Source organism: Notamacropus eugenii, chromosome 3, assembly GCF_028372415.1.
Source record: "Notamacropus eugenii isolate mMacEug1 chromosome 3, mMacEug1.pri_v2, whole genome shotgun sequence".
Classification (NCBI taxonomy): domain Eukaryota; kingdom Metazoa; phylum Chordata; class Mammalia; order Diprotodontia; family Macropodidae; genus Notamacropus; species Notamacropus eugenii.
The window spans coordinates 432,395,052-432,420,927 of record NC_092874.1 but is presented as its reverse complement, the minus strand read 5'-3'; the positions used below and the strand labels follow the sequence as shown (position 1 = coordinate 432,420,927).

The following is a 25,876-nucleotide window of genomic DNA, read 5'->3' as shown; positions in this document are numbered from 1 at the left end:
TTTAATAGTTGCATGACCCTTGGCAAGTCATTTCACCCTGTTTGCCTCAGTTTCCTCATCTGTAAAATGAGCAGGAGAAGGAAACAGCAAACCACTGCAGTATCTTTGCCAAGAAAACCTCAAATGGGGTCATGAAGAGTTGGACATGCCTGAAACAACTCAGTAACAACATGTGCCAGGCATTGTGCAATACATCCCTATTCACTGGGGGCTTACATATCATCAATCAAATCAATAAAAATCTGTGAAGTGCCTACTATGTGCCAGGCCCTGTGCCTAAAGGCTGGGGATACAAAAAGGGGCAAAAGACAGTCCCTGCCCTCAAGGAGCTCACAGTTAAAGGGGGTATAACAGGCAAACAAATATATACAAAGCAAGCTATAGACAGGATAAATAGGGAATAATTAACAGAGGGAAGACCACAGTAAAAGACAGGATTTTAGTTGGGGCTTACAGGAAGCCAGGCAGGTCTGTAGGCAGAGATGAGGAGAGAATGTTGTAGGCATGGGAGACAATCAGAGAAAATACTGAAGCAGGGAGATAAAGCGTCTTCATGGAACAGCCAGGAGGCCAATGACTCTGGAGTAAAGAGTACATAGAGAGAAGTAAGGTGTAAGAAGACTGGAAAGGTAAGAGGGGGCTCGATTATATACTCTAAACACAGGGGATTTTGTGTTTGATCCTGGGGGCAATAGGGAGCCACTGGAGTTTATTGAGTAAGAGGGTTGGTGACATGGTAAGACCTGCATTTTAGGAAAAGTACTTTGGTGGCTGGAAGACAGACTGGAATGGGTAGAGACTTAATAATGTGGGCAGATCCACCAGTAGCTACTGCAATAATCTAGGTGTAAGGTTGTCCTCATCAAGAGATTTAGGGCCTTGATATTCTAGAACCAGTGGGCAAAATAAATACTGAAAGAATACGCCAATCACCTCCTAAAAGAGTCCCGAAAAGAGAAACTCCTAGGAATATTGTGGTCAAATTTCAGAGTTCCCAGATCAAGGAGAAAATATTGCAAGCAGCTAAAAAGAAACAATTCGAGTATTGCGGAAATACAATCAGGATAACACAGGATCTGGCAGCTTCTATATTAAGGGATCAAAGGGCCTGGAACAGGATATTCCAGAAGTCAAAGGAACTGGGATTAAAACCAAGAATCACCTGACCAGCAAAACTGAGTATAATACTTCAAGGGAATAAATGGTCATTCAATAATATAGAAGATTTTCAAGCATTCATGATGAAAAGACAAGAACTGAACAGAAAATTACTTTCAAACACAAGAATCAAGAGCATGAAAAAGTAAACAGGAAAGAGAAATCATAAAAGACTTTCTAAAGCTGAACTGTTTACATTCCTACATGGAAAGATAATATTTGTAACTCTTCAGACTTTTCTCAGTATTTGGGTAGGTAGAGGGATTATACACACACACACACACACACACACACACACACACACACACACACACACACATATATAAACAGAGAGTACAGGTTGAGTTGAATCAGAAGAGATGATATCCTTTAAAAAAATAAAATAAAAATTAAGGGGTGAGGGAAGAAAATACTGGGAGGAGAAAGGGAGAAATGGAATGGGGCAGATTATAACTCATAAAAGATAAGAAAAATCTTGTTCAATGGAGGAGAAAAGGGAGGTGAGAGGGGAAAAGTGAAGCTTGCCCTCTTCACATATGGATTAAGGAAGGAATAACATGCTCACTCAATTTGGTATGAAAATCTATCTTACACTACAGGAAAGTAGAGGAGGAGGGGACAAGTGGGGTGAGGGGGATGATAGAAGGGAGGGCAAATGGGAGGAGGGAGTAACTAGATGTAAACACTTTTGGGAAGGGACAAGGTCAAATGAGAGAATTAAAAAAAGGGGGGGACAGGGTAGGATGGAGGGCAATATAGTTAGTATTACACAATATGATTACTATGGAAGTCTTTTGCAAAACGACACATATATGGCCTGTATTGAATTGTTTGCTTTCTCAGTGGGGATGGGTAGGGAAGGAGGGCAAAAAGTTGGAATTCAAAGTATTAGAAACAAATGTTGAGAATTATTATTGCATATAACTGGGAAATAAGAAACATAGGTAATGGGGTATAGAAATTTATCTTGCCCTAGAAGAAAAGAGAGAAGATGGGGAAAAGGGAAGGGTGGAGTGTGATAGAAGGGAGGGTACATTGAGGGAAGAGGTAATCAGAATGCAAGGTAGGGGGAGGGGAGAGATGGGGAAAAAAATTGGAACTCAAATTTGTGGAAATAAATGTCGAAATCTAAAAATAAATAAATACAATTATAAAAAAAAATAGAAGAGATTCAGGGCCTGCATTAGAGTGGTAGCACTGTCAGAAGAGAGAAGGGGGTGTATTCAAGAGATGTGGCAATGGTGAAATCAGCAGACCTTGCAACAGATTGGATGGGGGTGGGGGGTTGAAAGATAGGGAGGAGTCCAGGATGACTCCTGAGTCCAGGATGCAAGGGTGTAAGTCTGAGGGACTGGGAGGATGGTGTTGCCCGCTACAGTAAGAGGGAAGGCAAGAAGTAGGGAGGGTTTAAAAAGAAAGACAATGAGTTCTGCTTGGGGCATATTGAGTTTAAGACATCTATGGGACATCCAGTTAGAGATTTCTGAAAGACAGCTGTGAAAGAAATGCAAGACTGGAGGTCAGCAGAGGATGGGGAAGGATAGGCAGATTTTAGAATCATCAGCATAGAAATGGTCATTAAATCTATGGGAACGGATGATTACACCAAGTGAAGTACTACAAAGAGGGAAAAGAAGAGAGCCCAGGACAGAACCCTGTGGGTCACCTATATTAGAGGGTGTGATCTGGAGGAGAATTCCGCAAAGAAGACAGAGAAGGAGTGGTCAGATAGGTAGGAGGAAAACTGGGAGAGAGGGTGTCCTGAAAACCTAGAAAGAAGAGAGTATATCAAGGAGGACAGAGTGATCAACAGTGTCAAAGGACACAGAGGGGTCAAGGAGAATGAGGATAAGCAAAGGCCACTGGATTCAGCAATCAAGAGATAATTGCTAACTTTGGAGAGTCGACTGGGTGGAATAATACCGTAGAAAGTCAGATTGTAAGGGGTTCAGAAGAGAAAATATGGAAGGCACTGTTGTAGATGGCTTTTTCACAGAGTTTAGTCACAAACATCAGAAGAGAAATAGGACATTAATTAACATGGACAGATCAGTTGAGGATTTTTTTGAGAACACAGAAAACATAGATATGCTTGTAGGCAGTTGGGAAGGAGCCAATTGGCAGGGAGAGATAAGAGAACAAGTGAGAGTAGGGATACCAAGAGAACAAGTGAGAGTAGGGATAACACAGAGGACAATCTGTTGGAGAAAATGGGATGGGATGGGATCACTTGAACAAAAGAAGGGGTTAGTCAAGGTAAGGAGTAAAGCCATTTCTTCATTCAAGTTAGGGGTGAAGGAGGAGAAAGTGGAAAAAGGGATCCTGGTGATGTGAGGTGAGGAGGGAAAAGATGGATCTCAGGGTGAATGGCTTCAATTTTTTTTCTGCAAAATCTAAGGCAAAGTTCTCAACTAAGTGGGGAGGGGAGGGAGGCAAGGGAGGAGTGGAAGAGGGATGAAAAGGGGTTTAGAATAGTCACTGTGGAGGGTGGGATAGTGAGTTGATAAAGGAAGTAGAGTAGGATTGCTTAGCAGCAGTGAAAGCTAAGTTAAGGCTGTGTAACATAAATTTGTAGTGTGAGAACAATTTCATGATTTTCTCCCCTTGCATTGACTAGCTCATGTGTAGGAGTAAAGGCAACAGATGATGGGAGTGATAACAAAGCTGATACTTGGCAGGGTGCAATGGCTAATATAAGGGGGTTACAGACTAAAAAGAAGAGGATAGGGTAGGTTTGAACTAATTCACTAAGTTCAAGTTGAGGGGTCAAGATGGAGAAAAGAAGAAAAAGTAGCTAAACCAAGGAAAATGGCTTAGGAGAGAAGTGAGGGGTTAAGGGATTAAAGGTCACAGTATGGATAAAGTGCAGAGTTTGGTAAGGGAAGGCAGAGGGAGGTGTGGAAAACCAATAGATTATCAGATAAGGAGATTTCAGAATTCCTTTTCTATCATCCTGGCCAGTCTGATAGGTGTGAGATGGTACCTCAGTGTTGTTTTAATTTGCATTTCTCTAATAAGTAGTGATTTAGAGCATTTTTTCATATGACTATAGATAGTTTTAATTTCATCTGTAAACTGCCTGTTCATATCCTTTGACCATTTATCAATTAGGGAAGGACTCATTCTTATCAATTTGATTTAGTTCTCTATATATTTGAGAGATGAGACCTTTATCAGAGAAATTTGCTGTAAACATTTCCCTCTCTTCCCCCTCCCCACCCCCTCAGTTTTCTGCTTTCCTTCTAAACTTGACTGTATTGGTTTTTTTTTATTTTAAATTTTTAATTTAAGGTCATCAAAATTATCCACTTTATATCCCGTAATGCTTTCTATCTGTTTTGGTCATAAATTCTTCCCTTTTCCATAGATCTGACAGGTAAACTATTCCTTGCCCTCCTAATTTGCTTATGGTATCACCCTTCATGTCTGAATCATGTAACCATTTTGACCTTATCTTGTTATACAGTGCAAGGTGTTGGTCTATCTATACTTACCTTTTGTCAAACTGCTTTCCAGTTTTCCCAGCAGTTTTTGTCAAATAGTGAGCTCTTTTCTTAAAAGTCTGGATCTTTACATTTATCAAACACAAGATAACTATGGGCTTCTTACTGTGTACCATGGAACTAATCTATTCCATGGATCCACCACTCTATTTCTTAGCAAGTACTAGATTGTTTTGTTTTGATAATTACCACTTTGTAATATGCTTTGAGATCTGCTATAGCTTCCTTCACCTCTTTTTTTTCATAAATTCCTTTTAAATTCTTGACCTTTTGTTCTTCCGTGTAAATTGGTTTTATTTTTTCTGGCTGTATAAAATAATTTTTGGTTGGTATGGCGCTGAATAAAGAATATTAATTTAGGCAGAATTGTCATTTTTGTTATATTGGGTTGGCCTACCCATGAGTAATTAATATTTTTTCGATTGTTGAAATCTGACTTTATTTGTGTGAAGTGTTTTGTAACTATGTTCATATGGTTCCTGGGATTGTTTGGCAGATAGACTCATAAGGATTTTATATTGACTACAGTTATTTTAAATGGAATCTCTCATCTCTTGCTCCTGGACCTTGTTGGTAATATACAGAAAGGTTGATGATTTTTGTAGGTTTATTTTATATTCTGCAACTCTGCTAAAGTTATTAATCATTTTGACTAGTTTTTAGTTGACTCTCTAGGATTCTCCAAGTACACCACCATATCATTTTCAAGGAGTGAGAGTTTTGTTTCCTCATTGCCTATTCTAATTCCTTCAGTTTCTTTTTCCTCTCTTACCACTAAAGCTGGCATTTCTAGTACAATATTGAATAATAGCGGTGATAATGAGCATCCTTGCTTCACCCTAGATTTTACTGGGAAAGCTTCTAGTTTATCACCATTATAACAAATACTTGCCATTGGTTTTACATAAATGCTACTTATTATTTTAAGCAAAGCTCCATTTATTCCTATGATTTTTAGTAGGAATGAGTATTGTGATCTTATCAAAAGCTTTATCTGCATCTATGGAGATAATCATAAGATTTTTGCTTGTTTTGTTATTTTTCCTAATATTGAATTAGCCTTGCACTTCCGGTGTAAATGCCACATGCCCATAATGTATGATCTTTGTGATAAATTGCTGTAATCTCCTTGCTAGTATTTTATTTTAAATTTTTGCATCAATATTCATTAGGAAATTCGTCTGTAGTTTTTTTTCTGTATTTGTTCTTCCTGGTTTAAGTGTGTCATAATCTGTGTCATAAAAGGAATTTGGTAGGACTTCTTCTTTGCCTATTTTTCCAAATAGTTTATATAATATTGGAATTAATTGTTCCTTAAATGTTTGGTAGAATTCATTTGTGAATCCATGGATCCTGGGATTTTTTTCCTAGGGAGCTTATGCAATTTCTTTTTTCTAAAATAGGATTATTTAAGTATTGAATATGTCCACTTTGAGGAAGATGGTATTCAAGAAATACAAAACAGAAAGACAAGCAGATAATAACTTAGAGATAATATTTGTAAAGTGTCTGGCACACATAGATGCTCAATAAATGATTATTCTGTTCCATTCTCACTGATGTCTCCCCTACTCTAGCTAGCATTTAGATGTATGTAATGGCCATTGAAATGGTCTTTTCCATTCATTAATAGACCCATGTGACCTGCGTGGATCACATGGAAGTCTGAGTCACATGAAGCCTGTGGTGGAAGGAGCTTGCTGAATGGGTAGAACAGCAAGGGTGGAGTAGGAAGAGGTGGAGCTAGAGCAGAGCTGACAGGAAGTGAGTCAGAGTCTGGTGAGAGCTAGGCTGCTGGCTAGCATGAGTGAAAGAGTGTTCTTGTGATTTGTTTAATGGAACTGGTTTGTGGGAAGCCTAGCAGGGGGAAGGCTTGGGGCTGGAGTTGTCCTCTGCATTGTTACTGCGTCTAGACTTTTGTTACTATGATGGATTTGGCTTTCTGATGTCTGAATAAATGTTTTGGTTCTTCTGTCTTCCATGTGCAGTCTGTTGTATTCTGTGATTCAGAATTGCACCAGCAGTGGCCAGTGTGGGTGCTGTGAATATTGCATTGGGGTTACAAATGGTGACAGGGATAAGACTGGGAAATATCAGACCTCTATTTGGAGACAGAAAGGCAGAGGAGACAAAGGAAGAAATGGATGTCCCAGGGTGGGAGGATTTGCCTTATTCCTTCCTAGCAAGAGAATGAAATAAAAGCACAGGGTTCTGTGAAAATTGGGAATAAAGGGGAGAATCCAGAGACTTGGAAAGATGTTTGCAGGGAACATCAATAGAACCAGGGAAAGAAAAGGCAGGGGTGTGTAGGAGAGTCTGGGCCTTGCTAACAAGCTATCAAATTATATGTAAAAGCAGAGACAAGCTGCTGGAAGAGAAAGCTCAGAAGGAGAGGGAATGGCTAGTTTGCATAACAGGCTTTTTATGCTGCAGCATTCAAACCGTCCTTTAGGAGAAAAAGCGGTTGTTGATTTGGCTCACAGGAGGAGGAGGAAAGTTATTGCAGGCCTGGCACAGGCTGGACTTGACTGGAGCCTAAACACAGGCCAGGAGGATGTGTGGGAGGAGAATGAAACAAATGAGGAGCCTGAGGTTTAGACAGCACTAAGAAGAAAGCAGGAGAATCAGGGGCCCCCACAGTGTTTAGGGAGGTAACAGGATTTTACTTAGCAAAAGGTCACAGATAATTTGAGTTGGTTCACCCAAAGCATGGGAGAATCTTTGGTATCTTGGGTGGTGGGAATCAGAAAAAGACAAATTTCCTCGAGAGAGAAGAGTAAATAGTCAGCAGATTCACAATCAGAATAGACTGACAAGAATTGTTTACTTCTCTATTAAGAGAAGGGGTAGATTTTAGAAGAATAGATGGCATTCCAACTAATGAACTACATAAAATGTATTGAGAGAGGCTTGATTTTAGACTGAGCCAGGAGATGAGAACTGCCCCTGCAGATCCTCCCGAAACATTGTATCCAGGTTCATCACAGCTGCAGGGAGAATGTGAGGTTGGCCAGGCCCCAGCTCAGATTAAACAAAGTATGCCTCTAGCCAGAATGATGACCCCCAAAACTGCAAGTTAGAAAACAGTAAACAACAGTGAATGAGGTTACCACAGCGGGTTCATGGGCTACCGAAGCATGGCTGACCCCATATCTACCCTGCTGCTGGTTATTGTCTCTTCGTTTCTTTTTGGCTTTTTGTCTGTTCACCTTGTTTGTCAGATTTGTTTTCTCCAGGTTTAGTACCCTCCACCCGTTGATGTCTGATCACTTAAGTCAGATGTCACCCCTGGACCTGGTGTTGACCAAGCTCTGGATGCCAGCTAAAGAACTGACATTTTGAAAGGGACCTCTTGGGACAGGGACAGCTCTACATCCAGTCTCAGTGGCTATGGAAGAAGAGACCTTTGCCTTTTATTCCAAGATTCTGGGCCCCATTTGTTCAATGAGGGAATGACAAGGTGCTTGTGCTTAAGACCCACCCTAAGATATTGTTTTATGTGCTTATTTTTCTGTTATCCCTGTTAAAGTTCTATTGATAACAGTTGTCCCACTGGCCTGACTTATGTAATGGATGTGAAAGATCTTGGGGCTGGATGTAATGGTGTGTGGGATGGCTCAGGTCCCTACATAAATCAATTACTCAGAGCCCTCTCAAAGTGATGACAGAAAGTTGATTTACTAGATTCTCGAGAAGCGGGACAATCCTACAGCAGTTCACCTGGAGTAGGAAAGTCGAAGACAAAGAAAAGGCAGTGATTTATATAGACCCTAACGCAAGTCCCTCCCCCCCCCCGACCATTATTCTCATTAGCTGAGAATATGATCTTACATTCTAGACATGAAATTTAACCAATCCCTTTTGAAATGAAGACATTGAAGAATTAGGTAAACTTTACCCAATCATTGAGACTCTAATGTACTACACAGTTTTATATCCTTATATGGAATTATTCTGTTCTAAAAATATAGTAACCTTGAGCCTCTCAGTCTTACCTCACCCCTGGGAGAAGAATTACAATCTGAGAAGTCTTCACTAAACCTATCCCACTCAATGATAACTAAAACGGGGAGATCTTTCCCATTCATTAACAGGCCCACGTGACCTGCCTGGATCACACAGAGGTCTGAGTCACATGAAGCCTGTGGTGGGAGGAGCTTGCTGAACAGGTAAAACAGGAAGGGTGAAAGAGGAAGAGGTAGAGCTAGAGCAGAGCTGAGAGGAAGTGAGTTAGAGTCTAGTCAGAGCTAGGAAGGATACAGGGAAACATGGCTAGCATGAGTGAAAGAGCTTGCTTGTGATTTTGTATAAGGGAGCTGGTTTGTGGGAGGCCTAGCAGAGGCTCTGTGAATATCGCACTGGCGCTACAATGTGGCTTATGATGAGACCATGATGTGATATGCTTTCTCACTCAATAGAAGGCTTAGATTTACAGGAGGCCACAGGGAAAGTCAAAGGAAGAGGTAGAGCTAGAAGCTGTCTCTCTTTTAAATGGGAATGGCATCCTGCCCCTCTGCCCATGTCAAGAGATGATTGAGATGGTACCAATAGAGACAGTTGGGGGAAAAAGACCCCAGAGGAAGGGTTTTTCGGATCATACCATCGTGATGAGTCCTTTAAGTACCATGATACCATATGGTCCAGAGGATCCAGGAAGTTAAGTCATTGCCTTCACCACCATCCCCAAGCCCAAGTGCTGAATTACCTACCACATCTCCGGAGTGCTTGCAAACACCCAGGGAAGTTGCAGGATGCATGATTTCCCAAAAAGCCCTGACAAACCAATTTAACCTGTCCTACATAATAAACAAGTAAAAAGAGATAAAAAACATGAGAATATTGGAATTAAGTGCTACATGCATTACAGATAGATTTAAAAGAATGGGGACAGGTAGAAAGAATGAAATATTTCAGGGATGTGGCCCATATAATTATCTGTCATTCTTTTCTTTATCTGTATGATAAGTCTAAGTGACTCCTGAGGTCTCTTTTAGCTATAAATCTGAGATTATGAATCCCTTTCACCTACTCCCCCACAATGCCTTGCCAAAAATAAATTTAAAAAGGACAATGAGAAGAAATGGGATGAAGAGGACTAGATTTGAAACTGGCTGGAAAGGCACCTAAATAGGGTTGGGATGGGGTCACAGGGCTAAAGAAGGACTCTCTTGGGACACAGGGAAGAGGTAGGCTAATTTGCAGAGGTAAAGGTACCTGGCAAGGGAGAGCTAGGATGGGGTTACAGGGTTAAGGGAAGATTTGAGAAAGATAAAAGAGGGTATTTCGAAAGAGAAGAGAGAATGGGAGATAATTGGGGGGCTTTCTATCCAGTTTTCAAAGCTACTTCTCTTCATTCCATTTCCTTTCCCTTTTTTTTGGTGGGGGAGGAAGGGAAGGGAGTAGGTAGAAGGGATTCATAGTTTCATACCTTTTGAGCTAAAAGAGACCTTAGCAGTCACCTGGTTCAAATCCTTAATTTTACAGATGAGGAAACTGAGGCCCATGAAGGATTAAGTGACTTATTCAAGGACACAGGTGGCAGAATCAGGATTTGCACCCAGGTTCTTTGACTCCAAACCCAGTGCTTTCCATTATGCCATGCTGCCATACTAGGTTCAAGAAAGCTGAGTAAAGATCATGGAACATAGAATTCTAGAGCTAGAAGGAAGCTGAGAGATCAGCCAGGCTAATCCCTTCATTTTATAAATGGGGACAGTTGGGAAAGGGAGGGGTGTGGGGAGGGATAGTTGGGAGGGTAGCAGGGGCTGGGAAAAAATAGTCTGGACAGGAGGAGAGGATTGGGGTGGGACACCTGGCACAGAGACAAAGGAATGAGGAAGAAAAGCTTGGACAGAAGGGGATGAAAAGGAACAAGTGGAATGGGAACGAGAGGGACAGTTGGGATGGTACCAATAGAGACAGTTGGGGGAAAAGGACCCCAGGAAGGGTCAGTTGGGATGAAGAGAGCCTCAAAAAGGCATTTTGGGAAACAGATAGAGGGTTACTTAGGTCAAGTCACAATGGAAGAACGATGCTATTAGAGAATAATTTGGATGGAGATATGTCGGGCAGAGATAGAGAACTTAAGAAGGATTTTTTCTTTTGGAGAAATGGACTCAGGAGGGATAGTGTGGAAATTGCAATGAGACGGCTGAATGGTATGGATAATACATATATGAACAAGGAACTGGGGACTGCCAGTCCGGACAGAGTCAGGGGCCTGGAGAGGCGCAGTTTGGATAGGAAGGTGCCGTCAAGAAATAAGTGGAAAAGGGGGATGTATTTGGGGAATGACAGTTCGGAAAGGGACTTTGGGCTGGGGAGGGACACTCAGGAAAGGGGGAAGAGACTGAAAAAGGAAAATTGGGACAAAGACAGAAGACAGAGTAAGGACACTCTCAAGAGAAGGCTCAGAAGGGACAGTTGGGACAGGGGAAGGGTGGCAAAGGGCAGTTGTGACAATTACAGGGGAATGAGGAAAGACAGTTGGGAAAAGAAAAGGTCTCTGGGAACAGACAACTGGGACAGGACGATGAGGAAAAACAATTGGAATAAAAGGAAAACACTAAGGAAAGACAATGTGGATTTGGGAAGGTTTCCTATGGATAACTGGGAAAGAGGTAGGAGGCTAAAGAGAGACAATTTAAGCAAAAGGAGAGGATTGGAAGACAGTTGGGACAGAGGGAGGAGACCAAAGAGGGATGGTTTAGATGGGAGGAGGTATCTGATAAAGGAAAGTTGGGATAAGGTAATAGGGCTAAGAAAGGACCCTTGGGAGAGGGGGAGGAGCCCAAAGGACAATTTAGCTAGAAGGAGGTACCTGTCAAGGGAGAGCTGGGATGGGGTGACAGGGCTAAGAAAGGGCTCTTGGGACAAAGGGAGGAGCCTGAAGAGGGATAATTTAGCTAGAAAGAGGTACCTGTCAAGGGAGAGTTGGGATGGGGTGACAGGACTAAGAAAGGGCTCTAGGGACAGGGGGAGAAGCCTGAAGAGGGATAATTTAGCTAGAAGGAGGTACCTGTCAAGGGAGAGTTGGGATGGAGTGACAGGGCTAAGGAAGGGCTCTTGGGACAGGGGGAGGAGACTGAAGGACACGCACAGGTGCCCAACCAGGGAGAGCTGGGATGGGGTGACAGGGCTAAGAAAGGACCTGAGAAGGGTAAGAGGGAAGAGGAATCATAGCTTGGGTAGAGGTGCAAGAACAGGGAGGGAGAATTTGGAAAAGGATAGGCTTGGGAGGGAAAATCGGGACAAGGGGAGGTACGTGAGGAGGGCTAACTGGGAAACTGGGCTAACTGGGAGCCCCAAAGACAACTGGGACAGGGGGAGAAGGCTAAAGAGGGACTATTTGGATGGGGAAGAGTATAGTGACGATGACAATGCCAGAAGGAAGGGTAAAGTGAGATGGCTTCGGAGGGACAACCTGGGCAGGGTGTGGGAGCTGGAAGGGGGCAGGTGGACCTGTGACTTGAGCCAGTGCCCCCAGCCCTGGAGATTGGGCAGGGGTTATCTGAACAGACGGTATCGGGGAAGAGACAACTGGGAAAGAATGAGGACGCAAAATGTCGTTTGGGACAAGGAGTGGCTGGAGTGGGAGCCGGAGCCAAGAGAAGGCAATCATGGGAGGGACGCAGATGAGGAAGATGGGAAAAGGCAGAAAATGAGCCACGGGGGCAGGGCAGGGAAGCTGAAAGAGGACGGTCGGGACAGGGGCTCCGGGAGGGACCCGTGGAAAGCATCTGTCCACGGGGGGTTTTCCAGTGGGACAAACAGGGTGGTGGAGAAGCCTTTGTCTGGGGAGGGTCACAGAGGGCAGGGGGAGCGGGCTCAGCAGGGCCTGCTGAAACACAGGAAGGAGGGGGCCGGGGCGGCCGAGGCTCCCTGGGGGATCGTGGAGCCACAGTTAGAGGGGCTATGGCTGGAGCCCAAGGGGGCTGAGGAAGGGGAGATGGGATAGCAGGGGTAGGGGATGGGACTAGACGCCTGGCCAGGGCAGAGCAAGGGCCGCAGTGAAGTCGAAGCTGCAGGAGGGAGCACGAGGCAACAGGAGGCGCGACCAGGCAAGCCTAGGCGCACATGGAGGAGCCAGGCTGTGCGCACGCGCGGCACCCGGGGGCGGGTCCTCCGTCCGGGAGGCGGAACCAATTGTGACGGCGGCGGAGTTTCCGGCCGGCGCTACCAAGGTGAGGCCCGAGAGGGCGGAGCTGAGGGCCCGGTGACGCAGCGGCTCCGCGGGGCGGGGCGGAGGGACGGGGCAGAGGGACGGGACAGAGCAGCGGCGCCCCGGGCGGAAGAGGCCAAGCGCTCGGGAGCGGAGGCGGCGGCGGCGGGGGTGCGCGAGCGGCCGCCTCTCCATCCAGCCGTCCGTCCTAAAGTCACTCACCCTCCATCATGAGCACCAAGCAGGTCACGTGCCGGTCAGTCCTGGGGGAGGGGTCCGAGGGAGGGGGACCTGGGAGAAAGGGGGAGGGGAGCCGCCTCCTTCCCGAGCGCTTCCCGGCCCCGGCGCTTCCTTGTCCCCGAGCGCTTGTTGAGTAGTTGAAGCTCGGGGGAGCCGGGCGAGCGCTGCTTTTCCCCATTTCGCAGGTCAAAGGTCAGCTGAGGTCACACCGACCCGGGAGGCGCCCGTAAAGCGATGGCTCCCTCAAAGTTTGGCGCTCCCCTCCCCCCTCTCGAGGGCCGGCTCGGGGCTCACGTGCGACCACCCGGGACCGGAGCTTTAAAGTGTTATTGAAGTGCTAGTTGGGGGTGGGACGATCGAGTTGGAGCTGAGCCCGCCGTGAGGAGCCCCCCCAGCCTGCTTTGGGATCACGTGATCCCGTGGAGCGACTCCGAGCCGCGCTTGAAAGCGCTGCGTCGGAGCGGGGGACGGTGGCCTGTCTCCTCGGGGCCTCCCGCAACTTTGTGAGGTAGGGGGCGGTCTCAGCCCCGGCCCTTTTACAGGTGGGGAGACTGAGACCCGGAGAGGGGGAGAGGCTCCGCGGGGCGGGGCGGGGCCGGAGGCAGTTTGGGTCCTCCCGGGGCGGGGCGGGGGCGTTCCTTGGTTGTGATTGACCAGTAGTCTCCTGTCGCTCCGTCGTGGCTTTGGGGGGGAGAAGCTGCCGCCTCTTCCTCGGCGGCGTGGAGCCTTGGGCGGGGGGTCCCCCTCCGGTGCGGGGGGGCCCCCCTCCGCGGCCCTTGCTCGTCCTTCTTCCCTCGAGGTAATTTTTGTGAAAAGCACGTGGCCAGGCCTGGCTCCCGTCCCCTCCCTCCGGCCGCCTTGCTGACTCCCCCTGTCGACCTTTGGGTCGCGTTCCGAACTCGCCCACAGGCGGGTTAGTGCTCACTGCCCTGGGCTCAGCTGAAAGAAGAGTTAGGCTCCGGGGGCAGAAAGAAGGCGTCTGAGGCCTCACGTGGGGGGCGCATTAACGAGAGCCAGGCCGGAGGGGAGCAGGCTGCCCCCGGACAGACCTCCGCCGCGGACAGGGGGCTTGGGCCGCAGGGGAGCCCTCCTTGTGGACATAAGGCCTGGGGATGGTGATCAGATCCGTTATTTTGTACCGGGCCTGTCCTGTTACGGACCGCAAGTGCTTTCGTTGCGTTTTTCACTTGTGTCCGGTTCTTTGTGACCCCGTTGGGGCTTTTCTCGGCGAAGAGGCTGAAGGGATTTGCCCGTTTCCTTGTCCAGCTTTCACAGGCGAGAAGACTGAGGGGAGGGGGTGAAGTGCCCTGCCAGAGGCCCCGTGCCTGGTGAGTGTCCCAGGCCATCTCTGACCCCAGGCTTGGCCTGGCCCCCGTGCCACCTAGCTAACCCTGCGCAGGTGGCGGTGGCGGTGGCGGTTACTAACCATAGCTGGGGTCTGTACAGTTGTTGTGTCTGTCCTTCCTTCCCGAAGAGGACCATGACGTTCAGGTGAGGTCGTGACTCGTGGTGGTCGCTGACTTGAGTGAGCGAGGGCTGTGTAAGATCACCAGCCCTGCTTGCCTCTCCTGAGCCGTCTGGGCCCGGTGGCCTGACACTCACCAGGGCCTGGGGTTTGTGCGGCAGTTTAAGGGCTGCGGAGCACCTTAGGGGATTGTTTCACGGGAGCCTCACAGTACCCCTGGGAGGGAGGTGCGGTTATCTCCATTTACAGATGGTAGCACTGAGCCAGACCCAGAGGCTGCACTGGAACTTAGATCCTCCCGACTCCAGGCCCCGTGTTCTCATCTGTGTGGAGACGTGTGGGTATTGTGTCCTCGTCCGAGATCACACATTCCATGTGCACAACAAGCAACTGGTCTTTACTTTCTGGTCTTCAGACGCTGAGGGCTTATGTGAGGAAGGCCAGCCTGGGGCCAGGTCTTCTGGATTCCAAGGCTGTTGGTTCAACCACGTTTCTGTGTACTAAAGTAGGTACTTAATAAATGTTTGTTGAATTGAAAGGGGATGAGAATTAGGGATAAAAATGCTTATCTGCATAGATGATTGTAATTAGTGTTATGCATATTTTATAAACGCGGAGACCAAAGACTGAAGTGATAAAGTGACCTGACTTTGGATATACATCAGTGTTTCTGGGACAAACATTTTCATCTGTTTTCATGCAATGAACCTTTGGTAAACCATAGGCCCTGGGGATAAAAAAGAAGAAAAACACATTTTTGTCCCCAAGGAGCTGGCTTTCTACTGGAGGGGAAAGCATAAACACAGATAGGTAAAGGCAAAATAAATATAAAGTCATTTCTGAGTTAAGGCATTAGCTAGTGAGAGGAAGGGGCCAGGCCCCCCCTGTAGGAGGTGACATCTGATTTGAGCCTTGAGGAAAGTAGGAATTCCACAGATGAGGGTTGAGTGAGCAGGGCAGTGCATTTCAGGCAAGGGGTATAAGTATAAAGGGACGGACAAGGGGAGATGTAGTGTTGTCCGCAGGGATCAGCAAATAAGCCAGAGTGGCTGAAACAGTCAGGTAAATGAAGAGGAGAGTGATGTTCACTAAGCCTACACAGGAAGGATGGAGACAGACCTAGTAAAAAAAAAAAAGCCCTTGTTTTAGAAATACCATGTGACCCTTTGACCCAGCAATATCACTTCTAGGTCTGTATCCCAAAGAGATCATAAAAATGGGAAAAGGACCCACATGTACAAAAATATTTATAGCAGCTCATTTTGTGGTGTGGCCACAAACTGGAAATCCAGAGGAATGACTGAACAAGTTGTGGTATACGAATGTAATGGAGTACTATTTTTCCATAAGAAATGATGAGAAAGCAGGCTTCAGAAAAACATGGACAGACTTGGATGAATCGATACTGAGTGAAGTCAGCAGAACCAGGAGAACATTATAAGAGTAACAAGCTATGTTGTGCTATGACTGCAATGATCTAAGACAATTCCAAAAGACTCATGATGGAAAATGCTGTTCGTATTCAGAGAAAGAACTATGGTGTCTGAATGCAGATCAAAGCCTCTCCCTCTTTCTTTTTTTCTTGGTTTTGCCCTTTGATTCTAATACTTCTTTACAACATGACCAATGTGGAAATATGTTTAAATATGTTTGTACATATGTAACCTATATCAGATTGCATGCCATCTTGGGGAGAGGGGAGAAAATGTAAAACTCAAAATTGTATGAAAGTGAACATTTAAAACTAAATTTAAAAAACAGAAGAAATACCATGCGGTAGCTGGGTTGGGGTGAGAGATTGGAGATAGGGAGAGCATTTAGGAGGCCATTGGGATAGTCCTGGTGAGGAAGTATTTGAGGAGAGAGGTACATCATGGTAAAGAGCAGGATTGTAACTGGGGAATGAGGTGCCATGGGCCATGTGCAGGCGATGGGGTTGAGGGAGAATTGACAGGTTGGGGGAGGGAAGAGGCAAGGATGTGAAACAGGTGATTTTAGAAGGGTGGTGGGATTATGAATAGATGTAGGGAAATTAACAGTGAGTCAGTCAGGAGTATAAATGAGTTTTCCAAAAACGTTGAGTCTAGTGTACCTCTAGTCAATTTGTGATATGAAGTTAGAGCCAACAAGAGAGATGATCTGTGAATCATCTGCATAAAGATCATAGTTGAACCAAAGGGATGGATAAGGTCCCCCAGAGAATATAGAGAGAAGAAATTGAGAAGATGGCCAGTGAACCAACATCTTGTACATCACTGTTTGATAATAGGATTATAGATTTAGAGAAATAGAAACTATTCATAAACTTTTCCATACGGTTAAGGAATAGAAACTAAACTCAGTGTTAGAAAATATATGGAGAAGGTTTTTCTTATATCAGTAACTTGGTATAAGGGATTTAATGAGGATTCAAGATTAACCCAAACACTGGAAGGACTTCAGAAAATCAGAATAGATTTATTTTATAGAACTCCTCATTGTATTGAGTTCAAAGATTGATTATATGGGTCTGTTCATTCTGAGTGTAGACTTTGGGGGCTCAAATTGGAACTTTCAGCTTGGAGCAAGAAATTAATTTCATTTCATTGTCAGCATCGTTAGCTTGCTTGTGGAGCTAAGAGTCTAGAGCTGCTCTCTCCATTCCCAGGTAAGGGGCCTGACAATCCTCTAGGGAGGCTGAAAAAGTGAGTGTCTAGTCCAGCACTTTGCCAGCCATCTGTTGTGTGATAATGTAGGCCCCTCTGTCTAGTGCTTGGGAAAAACATCAAAGTTGTTTCTTACTAGCTTGTTGTTTATTCTGGGTATCAATTAGCTACTTTCTAGGAGTCCTATAATTTTGTTTTCATTTTAACCTAAGTAAAACAATTTTTATTTAGTCAGGTGGTGGGGAGGATAGAGAGTGGGCCTTTAGGTTAGCCAGACCTGTGTGGGTTCTTTCTAGTGTGACTTCTGATGCTTTGGTTATTTGACCTTAGGCAGGTCCAGGCAGCTTAACCTTTCAGTGCCAGCGGCAACTCCTAAGACTTGAAGCTGGAGAACAGTTAATAGGTGGAGAGTTCTTGGAGACTTCCTAAGTGATATCGAAAATGGCACTAATGTGCTAGAAAATGTGTATTTGTTATTTTAAATAATTTGTTATTGCTTTCCATGGTATTAATAGTCAGTATAAACACCATAATGACCCAGTGGATAGGGCACTGGGCCTGAATCGAGGAAGATCTGAGTTCAGATGTGTCCTCAGACACTAAAATTTGACCCTGGGCAAGTTACTAGCCTTAACCTCTGTTTGCCTTAATTCACTAGAGAAGGAATTGACAAACTGCTCCAGTATCCTTGCCCAGAAAGCTCCATCGACAGCATTGGTGTACTGTGGTCCCTGTGGACCATAGTAAAGGTCACGAAGAGTTGGACATGACTGAACAACAGCAACTGCTACTTTACTGCTTCTGTGACCTGGGCCTCAGTTTCCTTCTCTGTAAAATGAGTTGGATGAGATGGTCTCTGACACACCTTCCATCTTCATATCTGTCCTGATCTTTCAGAAACCAGGGGCTAAAAGAGACCAGAATTATCCGCATTTTACAGATGAAGTAAGTAATTGAGAATCCGATTAAGTGATTTGAGCCAGCTAGTAAATAGTGAGGCTGGAGCTCAACTCAGGTCTTTCTGACATTCAGTCCTACTCTTTCCTTACAGCACTGTGCTGAATTTCTTTGATGGATTGGTGATCATATTGGGCTGCCTCTGACCATCCACAGAGGTGTCCTTGTACTGAAAATTGTTGAGCCATTTACCTACATAGTAGACCTCTCCTTTTGTCTGTAGGCTTGGTTTGACCTATTTTGCAGAATTCAGCTTTGCATCTTTCAGAGACATTTTTCTCTGGGCTTACCAAAGTTTAACAAACATTTAAGAAAGAAAAAGAGACTAGATAATATTCAGCCTGTTTTCATGCACAGCAGACAAGGTAGAGAGATCCTAATGCAAAGAAACAAATTTGACTTCATAAGTAGAAGTAGGGGTAGGAAGGGTAAGAAGAAATCCCTGACTGAAGTACAGCTGTGGAATGATTTAACTTATTCAAAAGGAACAGAGTATAATGTGGGAATGGAAAGAGGGAGCATGGTAAGGTATGTTTGTGAGGAGATGCAGGGATTATGAGTGAGGAAGCATAGCAGAGACTAGCATTTGGGTTAAGATAAAGAATTTTGTCATCAGGGACATCATAATATTGGGAATAATATTGTCAGGAGATCTGGAAATAAAAAGGACATAGATGAGAAGTTCAGGAAGCAGATCCTGAGCCTAGCATCAAGGTGTGAACATAGAGTATTAATTGTGGTCAACTAGAATCATCAGACATCTGCAGGACTGAAAGGACACATCTATAGATGGATGAGGAGTCTCTTAGAGTCCCTCAATAGCAGCAACAGCAAGCTGTGCTACATGGCTCCTCTGACCATGCAAATGACTTGACCCTGAAATGGCAGTTGGTCAGGACTTCTTGATGCAACTGAAAGGAGCCTGCCTTGGGGAGGTGGGAGTGTATGTGTATGTGACTAAAGAAGAATTTTAGATCAAGGATTCCATGTTATTGGGAGTGGATTCAAGCTCACCCTGGTCCAGGAGATGTTTTACCTGCAGAGTATTTTTTCTACCATGAAAAGAACCATGCAGGCTTAGATGATCTGTATGGGCCTTGATAGGTGATGAGGGCTTCTGTCCTATACAACATAACTCTATTTTAGAATTTGAGATAAGAGAAAAGGAAAGATGTGCATAATCTGACTTGGAAACCTTGAGCATCTTTCAGAGGATGGGTTGGATCCTGTAAATGAAATTTATACAAAGTCTTCTCAGTAGGGCTGGGAAGAAGGAAATTCTGAAGACACAAAAAGAAAGAGATTCAGTGAAGAGGAAGGGGGAGACTACTCTGAAGAGACCAGTGGGGATGCAGTACAGACATGTACAGAAGAATACGATCAGGAATGATAAGGCTCCAAATGAGGAGGAAAGCCAAGAAAGCTGGAGTGAGGGAAATGATGCATCTGGGGCTTGTGGGCTGTCTGTGCAGCTCAGATCTGGCTTCTGTTTTTTCTGCCAAGGAGAATAATCTTTGGGCTAAAGCGGATTTAGCAAAAATGTCTAGAAAAAGGGAGTTGATAGCCATGATCAACAAGAAGGGAATAAGAGCTGACTGCTCTTGAGGAGTCCAGCTTTCCAGGCACAGACGGATCACATGCCCTGGGTGCTGAAAAAACTAGCAGATGGGGTTACTGAGACATCCGCAGCCACCTAGTGGGGAACCAGCTGAGGGTACTCTGGGGCTAGCCTGGGGGGCCTGATTTTTTAAAGAGACAGGAGAGTAAAATTAAAAACTCCAGGTCAGTGAACTTGACTTTGGTTCATGGCAAAATTCTGACATTTATGTAGGGCTTGACGTGTGTCAGCTGACCCCTGCCCTTTAAGGCAGCTGCTGTTATTATCCCCATTTTTCAGATGAGGAAACCGAAACGAAGAGGTTAAGCACCTTGCTTAGAGTTGCACAGCTAGTAAGGGTATGAGACAGGATTTGGACCCAGGGCTTTCTGATTCCAAGTCAGTACTTTTCTACGACAGAGTGGGTAGGTGAATATCTAGACAAGGAGGGCAGTGATCCCAAAGAGCCGGTGTGCTCTGCTAACCTGATTCCCTTTTTTGACCAGTAGTATTCCAGTGTGATGCTGAAGAGGATGGAGTTTGCCTAGATTTTATCACATCATTTGACAGCCTCCTAGTTTACTCTTGTGGGCTAGATCTTTACTTTAGGTGAACTTGGAACTGTGGTTGGTGACCAAATCCGAAGAGGTGTTAAGTTACTGGCTCAGTGTCCCCTTAGGAGGAGGTCCCTGTTGGAGTGCCACAGGGATCTTCACTTGGCCTGGCAGTGTGCTGTTTTAGCTTTTTAGCAGTAAGGGATAAAGATATAAACTGGCTTATCAGATTTACAGCTGGGGAGGGATACATGATGATCAGAATTTGAAAATACTCGGATCAGCTAAAATACTGGGCTATAGCTAATAAGATGAAATTTAATAGGGATAGTTGTGAATATGATTTTTTTTTGAACTTTTATAGTATGGGCAAAAGCATGGATAGATAGGCGTTAGGACATCTGGCTGTTGATATGAACTGGGCAAACTCAGTGTGATTCCACAGTTGTGATGAGACTGTTATAGAGAGGCCTAGTGTCCAGGATGAGAGAGGGAGGGAGGTAATGGTCTTGCCCTCCATCTGTGGTATTGCATTCAGGTCTGCACATCACATTTTAAGGATAGTCATTATCAGGAGAGTGTCCTGAGGAAGGCAGCCAAGATGGTCAGGGATCGTAAGATCGTGCCATGAGGATCTGTTGAACGAAATGGAAATACTTAGCCTGAAAAGAAGACTTAGTGTCTGCATGGAGGGGGGAAATGATAATTGTTTTCGAGTGTTTGAAGCGGGCTGTCTTCTTGAGAAAGGATTGATTAGCTTTGTTTTGGCTGACCTCTGAGTGCAGAAACCAGGAGGATGGGTGAGTAGAAGTTGAAAAGTGGACAATTTAGCCTTCATGAGAAGAAAAACTTTATAACCATGGGAAGTCTCCTAAAGTAGAGAGTGCTGACTGGAGAAGCAGCAGACCCTCATGTCAGCAAAAGCTGGGTGATCCTTTGGTGGGGTGCATCCTTATTTAGGGGTGTGTTTCTGCGTGCGTGAGGGACCGACTGTGTGGCTCTTGACAGGTCCTTCTACTTGGAAATTCTGTCATTTTTGTATAACCCATGGATCTTAGGAGTCCAGAGGGAATGTATTATATAACAGATTGCTTACATTTCTGTGTCATATTTTATGTGATACTATGATAGTATGTGAAATAAAGGGAAAACAAAGGAAGAGCTGTGTGAAGTCTTAGAGTTTTGGTTCTTAAAAAGTACTTGGGCCATTTTAAGTTGTCATGTTGCCCTATGTTCCCCTCTTGTGAAGATGTGGGGATTCCCTGTTGTCTAATTTTCTAATATCTTTCTTGAAAATGAGGGAGAAGGATGGTTTTCAGAGAAAAATGCATTGTTGATTTCTGGAGAGTAGAAGGGGGAATCTAAGGTAGATGAGATACTTTGCCTAGCTCTCACAGGCCTAATTTTGGTGGGGAGCTCATAAGGTGCAGGGGAATGACCACTGGGCCTAGGAGTCAGGATCCTTTCCCTTCCCTGGCCTTGTCTGTAAAGTGAAGGAGGAGAGACTAGATTTTTCAGCTTTAGAGGGCTGTGAAATTCTATAATAACCGTCTAGAGCAACATTTCCCAATCTAGACTGTCCTGGGACTGAAAAATGCAGCGAATTCTCTGTCAGGACCCTGTGACCCTCCATAGTCTCAGTTGTGACCCAGGCTTCGTTCATCCATTAGGTCTCAGGTTAAGGAAGAATAAAGGAGACTGATGCTTGGGTCATTTGTGCTGGGGATGAAATCAGTTCACCTCTGTCAGGACCATAGGTTGCCATATACTGCACAGGACGATGGGGAGAAGTAATCAGTTTGTTAGATTTACAAGTTTTGAGAGGTAAACTTTAGGAGTAAGGGCAGGAGGAAGGTTTGTGAAATACAACAGTGATGCCAGAAGAAGCCACCAAGAGAATGTGCTTGTAAAGGTTCCTCTCAGGTGTCTGCCATTGGACAATTTAAACAATGGATGAAAGACCTGTTGGGGGGACAGCACTCTTGGAGGCTCAGGAGGCACTTGGAAGGTCAGCCTGGGACTAGGGTGTAGTGTTGAGATGTTCTCCCTTCTCTCCTTCCTTCTGAGGAGTCTGATAGAGGGGCAGAAGCTAGTGAAGCAGCATGCCGGGCTGCAGCAGGGAATGTCCCCCTTGCTCCTTTCCAGCTCTGCGGGGCCCTGACCATTTTGCGGTTCCCTGGCTAGGGCCATAGCAGACGTGTTTTCAACAGTAACCTTTCTAGTTGTCACTTATTTATTCCCTCTGCCATTCACCATATATTTCCAGTCCCCTCAGACCTTTTACTGCCCTGCCTCCACCATGACCTTGACTGATTTTTCCGAGAAGGCATACGTTAGCCTACTCAGTTCCCTCTGTGCTTCACTTCCACAACTTATCCTCTGTATGCAAAATGTTTGCGCTTTTGTTCTATCTGCCTTGCCACAGTTTCACTTTAGGTTCTCTTGCCCCCCCTTGACTCCTCCCCCCTTTTCTATATATACTCTCTTTTGGCAGCCTTGGCCATCTCATTTCTTGAATGAATTGTCTCTACCCAGTGATTCCCCAGTTGGCCCCCCCAGCCTTGCTTTTTATCCTCTTAGTCACAGGCCCTCCTCTTGCGTGATTACAGGTAGTTCTTGCTGGGACATAAATTCCACTGTATGTAAAGAATTCTGAAAGAAATCTGCAGTCCCAAAAGACAGCTATGTTACCTTTACTGTACAATACTGCACATTGTATACGTCTGCTTTTGCAGCAGAGGTGGTCTGTGGTGCTGTCGTTACCTTGCGCTGCTGCTCAACCACCACAAATTTCAGTGAGCATTTTATTTTCTGTTGCTAGTGCATGCCCATTTTATTGAAACAAGAAAAGAAAGGTGAATTGGATATTATATTTCTAAGACACAGTGGAGTGTGAGTTATTTTGTTATTGAATTACATGGCTGGGCATTGTGTTTCTGATGCAGTGCTGCTGTAGTGGTGCTACAGAAATACAACTTACATGACATCAGCCAACTCAGCAAGTATTTGTTACCTTATTCCTGACTCATAGGAAACCAACAACAGAAAAATCCAAAATTTAAAAGAATATCACAGTTGCATTTCTTGACAAAACTTTTTTTTTAAAGTAATAAGGTTGCAATCAAAGCAAGTGTCCAAGTGGCTCATTACAAAGCCAAGTAAAGAAAGCTGGTGTTGAGTTAATTAAATCACGTTTAATCTTGTATTATAAAAATTTGTGCTCAGCTAATATCATTGTATTCTGAATTTCATCAATTAAAAAAAATTGTGGGAATTTGTTCTCTTGTTGTATTAGTACCTGCATAATATCCTCGGTTTTGCCTCTTGGCCTGCAAAGTCTAAAACATTTATTATCTGACCCTTTACAGAAAGTTTGCTGATCCCTGCTCTAGTCCAGGGGTTTCCAATTTGTGTCATTTGCAAGTGGTCTGTGAATTTATAAGTAAGCAAATCTATCGTCTGAAGACTGTCTCCCACATGTGAGAGTCTGCAGCATTTTTCGATGTTAAAAATGGGTTCTCATACTCAGAGACTGGGAAGCACAGTCTGGGCCAAACTAAAACCTTCCTAATAGTGGTTATATTCAAAACATTTGTGCCCTGGGTTTACCACAGATTATACCTGGCACTTCCTGGAAATTTTCTTCAGTCACTTTTAGTACTAAGTATAATACATTATTTAAAAAATTTTTTTATATGTGTATACATATATGCACATACACATTTATATGTGTACATATACGTGTGTATCATGGATGTATATATGTTATAAAGGGGTGTATATCCTGAGGTGATATTTTGAGTTCTCTCCCACCCAAATACTTCAACAACTCCAGGATAAAACCGAAAGGGCATTTGGCTGTTAGAGGCGTCCGTAGCCTGCCTCCCACCTTTTTTCCTTATTTCACACTATTCTCCTTTTATACATTATACAAGGTTTTTGGAACACTGTGTATCTGTTCTTTTCTAAATGGGGCATTGCATCTGGGGAAGCTGGCCCTCATACTTGGCTTGCACGCCTCAGTCCTTAGAATCCTTGGGTTCCTTCAGGGCTTAGTTCAGGTCCTCTGCTTACTTTGTGGTACACCATACTTAGGTGATTCCCAAGTAGAATGTAAGTTGCTTGAGAAGACTGTTGTTTTTATATATCTGCACAGTACCTTGCATTCAGTAGGTACTTAATAAATGTTTGTTTTGATTGAATTACTAAGCATTGTAAAACTGACAACTCAGAATTTAGACCTTGGTATTGTCCCTGTCAAAGAAGTTAACTATGAGAGACTATCCACTTATTCCAGTCTTTATCTGGTGCTAAAATATTTTTTATGGGAAGAAGGGATCATGGTTGTCCTTTCCTGACTTTCCTATTCACAAAAGGTTGGGACTATACACCCCATTCCTTGTGTAGTCCTTGCTTCCCTTAATAAACGATCAGAAAAATGGGATGGGTGAGAGGACCTTACATCTTTTTTGATTTTTTGCTATTCTTAGTCTTCCTTTTGGCAGGGTGTCTAGTCTTAAGTCTCACTCTCTTTCCTTCTGTGTAAAGAAGCTCTTTATCTCAAGATTTTTAAGCTTTTTCACTTTCCAGAGGGGGTGGCCTTATTTTGATAGATTAGGATTTGGTAAACGTTTTACCCTGACAAAAAAGAACATGAGAGACTTCCGCGTCACTTCTGGAGGTGATTTCTAGTCAGAAAGACTGTAGAGGAAGGAGGCCTAAGGCTCAGTAACTCCCTCTCCCGACTTGTGTTCCTTATATGTAAAACGAGAAGATTGAATGGGATGACTTTTGAGGTTTCCTTTGGTTCCACGCTCCTGTGAACATTATTGTAGAGGCTTGGACTTCAGCCGTTTTTGTTCTAGTCTGTATCCTTTTTTGACTGTCACAGCAGCAGTCATTTTCCTGCGTGAGCCGGCCCCTGGCCATATCTTTTTCTTTTAGTAGATTCTGCCTACTTGTATTCAGTCACCCAACAAGGGATGTGCCTAGGAACAGGCAAGGTGCTGTGCTCGGTGCTGTGAGGCAGTGAGCCTGACCCTCAGCAAATTCACAAGGAACATTGCCTTGTCCAGTTGTGGACTTCAAGATAATTGGAGAGACAGTAAAAACAGAAGTTTCTTATTGTAATCTACATGCTGCTTTAGCATCATTTTACAAAGACAGTCACTAAGCTGCTTAATGAGTGCTATAAGTTCTGGAGAGATGAATCTCTCCAGAGATGGCTTGGGCCACCAGTAAGGCAAGCACTTGCCCTAAGGGAACTTCACTTGCTAATGGGGAGACACATGAGAACCTCCTCCAAAGCACTTGGGAGCTACAGAGTAGATGAAAAGGGATCTTGGTGGGGGGGGGGGGGTAGTCAGGGAAGAACTCGTGGAGGAGCAGGGATGGAAACTGAACCTGAGTTCGAATCTGGCCTTAGGCACTTAGCAGCTTCGTGACTTTGGTCGTTACGTCATTCTCTTTGCCTCGGTTTCCTCATTTGTAAAATGAGCTGGAGAAGGAAATGGCAAACCCCTCTAGTATCTTTGCCAAGAAAACGTCAAATGGGGCCATGGACATGACTGAAACAACTGAAGAGCAACAACTATGA

General features: G+C 44.6%; 1 protein-coding gene across 12 annotated transcripts in view; it reads left to right on the top strand.

Moving 5' to 3' along the window:
• The first annotated feature begins 10,364 nt into the window (after nucleotides 1-10,364).
• Nucleotides 10,365-25,876, top strand: part of MKRN2 (makorin ring finger protein 2) — a 37,975-nt gene continuing 22,463 nt past the window's right edge. For 3 of the 12 annotated variants that reach the window (XM_072598445.1, XM_072598439.1, XM_072598440.1), the window contains exon 1: nucleotides 10,365-13,078. In XM_072598445.1, the coding sequence (XP_072454546.1) occupies nucleotides 13,053-13,078 (26 nt within the window). In that variant the 5' untranslated portion in view covers nucleotides 10,365-13,052. Of the gene's footprint in view, nucleotides 13,079-13,247; nucleotides 13,571-14,947; nucleotides 15,033-25,876 lie in introns of those variants that run through there. The other 9 variants (XM_072598442.1, XM_072598446.1, XM_072598448.1 and 6 more) reach the window with 6 other exon arrangements.